This window comes from Zerene cesonia, chromosome 5 (assembly GCF_012273895.1).
Source record: "Zerene cesonia ecotype Mississippi chromosome 5, Zerene_cesonia_1.1, whole genome shotgun sequence".
In the NCBI taxonomy this organism is placed as follows: Eukaryota; Metazoa; Arthropoda; class Insecta; order Lepidoptera; family Pieridae; genus Zerene; species Zerene cesonia.
In genome coordinates, this window is record NC_052106.1 from 2,372,547 (window position 1) to 2,381,348 (window position 8,802).

Consider the following 8,802-nt stretch of genomic DNA (forward strand, 5'->3'; position numbering starts at 1 on the left):
CTGCTGCACCAGCCCGACCCGTAACTATACACACCCGCCCGCCAGTGCGAGACGCTGCACGCGCGCCTGCTGCACCAGCTGCACCAGCCCATATATCATATGGGCAATAGACGAAAGGGCAAAAATTACACATGCACTAGGCCAAATTTCAGCTTCAAGATGGAAGCATCGCTATTAATAATGTTTTATAAAAAAAGAAAAAATTACATTTTCTGTATATTTCCCTGGTTACTTCACTTAAACCTCTCAGTATTTGTGACTGTGAAGAACAAATAGTATTTTCAACTTTCCCAATAGGATAAGTAGTTAATTAAGGTCAAAAAAATCCATTTAGAAATTCACCATTAATCTTTATTAAAATAAAAAGGCGAAAAGTAACAATTCAGTTGAAATTTTATTACAATATTATGTTATTTATGTCATATATTTGTTTTAACAGCTATCCAAATACATAGCGCTTAGGCATATTGTGTTTTATTATTAACGTACAGCCAAATTATATTCACATCAATATCATATCATACAATTTAAACTGTTATTGATGTTAGACACTTGAAATCATTAAATACGAATCGTACAACTTTAATTAAATTAATTACGTGTTTATTTTTCTTTAACTCGCGTCCTCAAAAATAAGGGGGTTTTCCCCGCAGTGTATCTGCACTTTCCCCAGATACATGTTTACATTTATAAAATTAGTAGGGAATAATTAAAATTGAGTTGAAGTCGATCAGTATTCACATTTTGTTAAGTGTACATATACACATAGGGTTCCGCACGGCGAGGGGCGATTGCTGGGAAGAACGAGCCCGAGCTACATATTTCTTGTAGTTAGCAGCTCGGGACACTATTTAGGAGTTGCCCTGCGCATGTTCTTATGTCGTTTCCACAATTACCAATGTTATTTACTATTGAGTTCTGAGAACCGCGACATTTTTTTTGGCTTGATCTGGCGTCGGTGACGTCACTGCGACGTACGTACGGTGTGCAAAAAAGTATTATTAAGAATATTTATGAAACCCAAATGTTTGTGAAAAACTAATACGCGTATAGTTGCTGTATAGCTGTCTTAGTTTAGATGCTATTTCACAATGAAGATTGGAGATGCGCACACTCCAGCGAGGCCCAATCTTTTAGTAAAGGGTTTATTTCATTTCATACACATAAAAAAACGTATGGAAATTGTGTAAATAATATTAATTTATTGATAAAAATTTAAAGTTACATGTTTTCTACACAATGTAATATTAGTTAGATCATTACGTTTTATTTTTCCCCAACGTCATTAAAGTGTGATTCTTTATCAGCATTTAATAGCCACTAATTCTTTGAGTGCTCAGCGTGGTATTACATGTGTTATCTTACGTTATTTACAAGTATTTCATTTTATAAAACGATAATCTATGAAATAAAGTAAACAATAAAAAAACGCTTGGTTAATATCAACCGAAAGTGGTTGCGACATGTTCTTAATATAAAAAATAACAATTTAGTTTTTTATTGAACACTGGTTTGCGATTTCGAGGTCATATATTCATGCTTTTTTTCGTCTTTACGAAAACAAATAATTTTAAAATATCGTTAAACACATTGACACGAGAAATACCGGTTTTTTATAAAACTGTCAACCTTGGCCTTTATTTTATTTAAAAATTACATAATGAGCGCAACAATCTCAATTTATATGCACATATTAAAAAAAAACTCCATAATTAGAACGGATAGAAAATTATACGGATTGATAGACACGGCCTTTCCCAATGTCATTGTTGTGCGAGCAACCTGCGCGTGCGCATGTACCTTATCGAAAAACAGTCATAAATTATACCATAGATAAATATCATGTTCGTTAACCGCAAAGACATGTACCCTCCGTTCTCTTGGTGCTTTAGAAATAACGTAGATGACGGGTATGTGAATCGTTTTTTGTGTAAAGTGGTTTTTTAGTGGTTCTAAACTGGTTTTAAAACGTGTTTAATGTGGCCGTTTTGCTGTGTCGATTTTTATCGAATAATATCGTTTTGTGATAAGGTTCTTATTTCAAATAAACATTAATATCCATTAACAACTTTGTGTATGCGTGGATTTTTATATAAACTTCTTTATTGTAAAAGTATTTTGGAAGAATATAATAATTTTGAAGGTTTCGTGTTGGTTTTCGTGGGTTTGATTACGAATTTCCATATCAACTTTAGAATTAATGTCTAAGTCACAATTCGGTTTTTCTTGCAACGCAAATATTTCCACGTATTTAAAAGAATGACGTATTAATTATTTTTTAAGAAATATCATAAAGTCAAAGATACGTCATATCTAACAGTCAAAGATGCACGGTTTTTAAATTGAATTAAGACCTTAATGCGATATGTTTAATGATATTATTAATATATATTTAATGATTAGCTTAGATTTAATGATATCTAACTTATAGATACTCCTTTCTTCCATCGTACGTCTTATTGTTTAGTGTTTAACTCTACGAATTACCTCATACTGTAAACATTCTATTGTCTACATATCAAATACGAAAACAGTGAAGGGTTCCGCTGTAGCAGTTTCTTTTCCAATTAGAGATAATGATAAACTACTGTACATCAAAATTTGTACTTATTTCAAACGTATTCAAGGTCTTGAAACATTTCCATTATAAGAGATAATTAAATAGGTAATAAGTGATTGCAAAACAAAACAGTTTATTATTTTTCTTTTGCCTTTTATAAAACTATGGAATAAGAATTAGATCACAATAGCCCAAACATCTTCTCATGCATATGATAGCTACGAATTTTTGTATTGAATTTAGCATTGTACACATATAATAAAAAGTAAAGAAAAAATAAAAAAACCAGGATCTACTTTATCTCCTAACGTGATACCACCTGTAGAGAATGTTATACCAATCTTAGCGAAACAAATATTCAATCATACACCATCAGATAATTATATTAGTAGAAGTTCACCTCAAACAACTCTTTTGTATAAAATATAGTTTGTCGTTCAAGAAAATGTCTCTGCATGCAGGTTTGCAGTAGTATCGGAGTACTTCGGACGCGGTTTATTCAACAAAGTGACGGTTGTGACCGAACCGCCGACTCCCAGCACAGATGTACCAAGCGTACAACCGAACAAACAGACAAGCATACAGACAAATGTACAAACGAGCGCGCAGACAAACTTGCAGAACTATGGTCCCGGTGCTGAGGCCAAACTCCGGCTGCAAGAAGGACAGAGTAAGCAAGGTACATGAGTATTGACCTTTTCTTGTTTTAATACGTGCATTTCGTTCCTCAGAGAGTAAAACAGTTTTGACTTTATTTCTATGCTTATAATTATCATAAAGCAGTGGTGGCTCAGTGGTGAGAACCTCGGACTTCAAAATCGATAAGTCGGGGTTCGAGACCGGGCTAGCGTGCAGGAAATAAATTGATTTTTCAATTTATCTGCGCATGTAGATAACATCACCACTGCTTAAAAACGGTGAAGGAAAACATCGTGAGGAAACCGGCATGTCCGAGAATTAAAAAAAAAAGTTCGACGACATGTGACATCAGCCAACCCGCACTTGGCCGGCGTGGTGGATTATGGCCTGAACCCTCATAGGAGGCCTGTGTCCCAGCAGTGGGAACATATATGGGCTGATGATGATGATGATGATGAATTATCATAGCTCCATATTGTATAATAGAATTTTATTCATTTTGTATTTTACAGCCTCTTTTATAATATCATAATATAATAGCTTTGTTATAATGTGAAGTGGTATATATTAAACATCAATGAAACTTTAAAGATGTAACACTATTTCGATTGCCTGCTTTAATATCACAAAACAAAAATGTCCAAATTATTATTAGTATAGTGCTTATTTAAAACATAAATAAAATAGTATAACCAAAAAATACTACGATATTATATTCAATATATAATATATATTGAATGAGTATACGATATTATTTTATTAAATTATATTTTTTCTGTATTTCAGTGTTCGTATCGAATGCGGCTAAACAAATTGCACCCAAGGGCACCTCTGTGGTGCCCGTCCCCGAGGGACGGATGCGAGTGTTGGAGCAGCAGCAGTACAGCTCCAGTCTCGAAGCCAACATGACCAGACTCGAGCCAAGGGTCCACGCGATCACCATCCCCAGAGAGCAAGTGTCCCCAAAACTGTCCCCGAATATATCGTCGGCTGTCACCAACTCGAACCCCTTCGATGACACATACGATGAGACGAAGAACCCCTTCGCTGACGAAGAGTCGAGCGACCCCGCTAACCCCTTCTCAGAAGATGATGATTATGATAAGAACTTGAATCCCTTCGCGTGAACGTGTTATATGATATTGATATGCGCTTTTCGTGTTATGCGTAATACTGAGCTGTATGCGAGCGTGTTATGCGAAAACTGTGTTATGTTCAAAGCGAATTTTCGGATAAATATTATGTAATTGAGATAAAGGTACACTTCTACGTATATCTACGAGTATCTATATATTTAGGTAAAATATATGTGTTTTGTTGTTAAACCCTACATTTGCTTTAAGGTGTTTGGGAACTGTGCACTACTCAATGTAGGTCCTCTGAGAGTTTTGTATATTCATAAAAAAGTTTTTAATTGCAAACAGTATGTAATCGCTGCTATAGAGTTGTCACATTTCAGGAGGATTTTTAGTTTATTTTCATATTGCACATATGACCGTTAGTTGAAAATTATTATGTTGAAGATTTTATTAGTAATAAAAAACGTCATTGTTTGTTCTTTTTTTACGTCTACGTTGATATTAAAATTATGAAACTAAAGCTGCTTACTCGTCCGTACGTCACTCAAATTTAAATCATGTCCAGTATATTTTTCAATGCTTAATTAAGATATATGTTTAGAATTATAATCGAAGCGTAGCTTTAGGTAGATATTTATTTTTTTTTTATTTATATCATCATTCCAATCAATCTTATCATTAAACAATAACATAATTTCTTCGGTTATTCTGTAAATTGAAAAATATGTGTTTGTATTTTAGTTTCTATGTCAGAGTAAGGAATCGGAATCGAGAGGACACATTATATTTAAAACGATTGTTTTGTTCTCAATAAAAATGTATATATAAGGTATTCATGAAAATTGCACGTAACTGTGTATAATTGTATTCCTAATAGTTGTATATTTAGGCTTGGAAATGAATTTATTTAATATAATACGAAATATATAAGGTAAAGAATTGTATTAATAAACTGCACTTCTTGTGATACTCTATTAAAAAAAAATATAAATTTAAATTTGTCTCATTTTCCAGTTGTTTAAATATTATATCTGAATGAACATAAACAGATGTCCCTGTTGTATGTATGTATGTATGTAAACATACGTGAAGCTGTAATTAACTGCTTTTGTGCTGTTTTATTGCCATAAACACCAGTTAGATTTCTGCTTAAAAATATTAAACATTTTTTTATTTAATTTTTATCAAGCATAGCACTTACATCCATTTCAATGTCTTTCTTGCCGGTCACCTACGTTGTAATTAGCTATACGTTGGGTACACATTGCTACTTACAACGTACAAGGCTGGATATTAGTTTTAGTGAGGATGTCTGGCGATAACTAATTTGTTTAAATAATACCTAAATATAGCCTACTAGCCCTGTTGCTCACGCTTCGCTTTGTGCTTCGCTTCGCTAGCGTGGTCAAAGATATTTGACAGTTGTTATACAAATCACGTGTTTAATATAGCGCCATCTATTTGATTTCATAAATTTCAGAGTGATTCAAATGGATTTTCCTATGATAGACTACGGTAAAAAAATAGCTTATATCACTCCTGTCTCCAAACGACATCAAAATGATACCATACTCCACAATCTCCGTTACATGGGAGAAAAATATACAAAATCACATTCGTTGTATAATAATTTAAGGAAGTCACTCAGTGATAATCTAATATATAAAATTCTCGTGTCACAGTTTTCGTTGCCATACTCCTCCGAAACGGCTTGACCGATTTTGATGAAATTTTTTGTGCTTATAAGGTATCTATGAGAATCGGCCAACATCTATCTTTCATGCCCCTAAATGATAAGAGTAAGGCAGAACAGCGTTTGCCGGGTGCAGCTAGTATAGCTATACTTTTCTTTCTAATGGCAAAATATTTTTGAAATCGGCCCAATAGTTGGTGAATTTTTTCGTAACATACAAAATTAGACATCTTTTTCGCAGTAGGTACTTACTGGTTTTACTTTATTCAAATAATGTTAAATAAAATTTATGATTGTATCACTTCCGAACTAGAGAACCATTACTCTAGTCTCTTGCTTATACTTAACTCTTACTTCGTTATGGGGAAAGGGATGATGCAATAAAACAACGGTATGGAAATTTTCAAAGCATTTTATTTATGACCTTTAACACTGTGTATAATATATTTTGATAGTACATTTAGAGCAATAAGTAATATTACCAATTATTACATTGTTCTTATTTTCATAAATTGAATGAAATCCATAAATTATACATAGAATATATAATTTCAAATATCGTTCTCGCCCAACAAACAACAATCACTATCGAATCACAAGGAGCCCTCCCTAACACGTCGTGAGTAATAAAAAGCACTAAACAAAAGCTCCTCCGGCACTTGAGTGCCTCGTCGAAATATTTCAAAATAAAATACAAGAACAGTCAACTTAATCATCCGCTACTCTATAAAAATAACAGTATAGCTTTTGAGTATACTCTATAAAAATATATATAATCCAGCTTAAGCTGCTATATCTAATTTAAAAAGGTCTTTCGAAATTTCAAAAATACAATCAGACAAGAAGCTCCGCAAAACTCATTTAAAAAAAAAGAAATCTAACTAAATCAGAAAAATATATTACATCCAACGCACGGCACTTCCGTGATCTTAAATTTCCTGTTATATTTAACTACGTAAACACCATTTTGCTATGCAAAATACATTATCCTAGTTCATTCGAAAAGAAGGGAAACATTGGAATGTATAAAAAATGACTAGAAAAGAACGCATAATATTAGAAAACAATTTGAGATCCATAAATTATTATGTGAGGTAAAGAGATGATTGCATGATCGTGAACAACGCAACATATTGCACATTCGCAAACAATTACAATTTAGTTAAATAATAACTAGACAAGAGGTACGTGAGACATATCGTCAAGATCTAATGCACATACAGACGTGGTTACATGTATTCGGCTGATTACATCGCCAGGGGTGTTCGAAGCAACAGTAGATAGAAAAATATCGAAGTAGTTGACGACATGTCCCCACCGAAACGAAAACTTGCCACTGTTTCGTGAGTACCAATCAACTTGGCGACAATGTAATAATAACGTATTAAGTATCAGATAACACACAGCATGCCTAATTTGGATAATACTTCTTGACCTTACAACTATATATTTTATTTTAATCTAATTTATTTGGATAATCTAGTGTTCAGCAGGGTATTCGTCTACGAGTCAAATGTGCAAGCCTGTGATCGGATTCGAAACACAAATATAAAGCAATTTGATTATTTACTCATAACTGTAACACATTTATAATAAACGAATTATTCAAAGACTTATTTACAACGACCAAAATTCACTTAAGCTTACGAAATTTCTCATGAAATAGATCTTAAATATACGCTCAATAATTTATATATAGATTGAAAATAGTCACCTAGAAGCGATAGGACAGTGACAATTACGAGTTCACTCAACATTAATCGAAGCTGTAACAAGATTAAAATTGTTTGGACTTTGACATTTGATACGAGAAATGAAATACAATAAATCTACCGTCACATACATTTATCTAACTACGATGACATTAATTATATCTGATATTAACGAAGGAGAGAGCTATGTGTAGCGCGAGGGTAGATTACAATAAGTGTACAACGTAACACCGAGACATTTATTAACAAACTACTATGTGATTGTATGCACAGCATCGTCATATATGTAACTATGGACTACCCTATCACGCAATACTCCTACACCGCGTATATGACTAGAAAATTCCAGAACGATTTGTGACGTTGGACACTTCCGAACTGAACCGTTACAAAACCATCACTTCTACGCCGATAATATTACATTAACCTACTTTATACAATCAAATTTAATTAACACGATAAAAGTACAAATAAACGACAATCCGTAAATACAAATAAAACTTTTCACTGGACACGTAAAGAGGGTCAAAAATTATAATCTCCTGAAACGCATATACTACATTTAACTACACATATTATAATAATGTATTTACAATCAATACTAGAGTGAAAAGAAACGTTACGTATGACGTCACAGGGACTACCGCCACATCAGATTGGCCTGAAGCCACAAAATATACCTTTACCTCTACCATTCGGGTCATACGTATATACAAGTTAAATTACATTAATAACGTATGCAACATTAGAAGAAAATCTATACTTTTAGTAACATGTTGTTTCCGTGTAAATTCATCTCACATTAATGGAGTCTACTCGATATCGCCGAATAATACTTTTGTGCGCAACTTTTTAAGACCATAACATTATATTGCACGTAATACATTAATAGATAAAGTTAACATGATTGGCATATATGTTGTCATTAGAGTCTTTGCATATCTTAAGTCTAAGACTACCACAGATAAATAATTCGAATCGATGATTCGCAGCAGTCAACTAAGCGTTTAAAAATATTATTATCTACGCTATCAGTATGTTCTATTGAAAACACAATCTACATAAACTTCAACAATTAATATCGTCGGCCTAATTTATCATAATCCCAACGCAACCCAA

General features: G+C 33.1%; 1 protein-coding gene across 1 annotated transcript in view; it reads left to right on the forward strand.

The window, feature by feature from the left end:
* LOC119840287 (vacuolar protein sorting-associated protein 11 homolog) overlaps positions 1 to 5,237 on the forward strand; it is a 13,444-nt gene extending 8,207 nt beyond the window's left edge. Inside the window, exons 16-17 of the mRNA XM_038366834.1 lie at positions 3,022 to 3,239; positions 3,986 to 5,237. Coding sequence (XP_038222762.1) covers positions 3,022 to 3,239; positions 3,986 to 4,326 — 559 coding nt within the window. The 3' untranslated portion in view covers positions 4,327 to 5,237. The remainder of the gene's footprint in view (positions 1 to 3,021; positions 3,240 to 3,985) is intronic.
* The last annotated feature ends 3,565 nt before the right edge of the window (positions 5,238 to 8,802 follow it).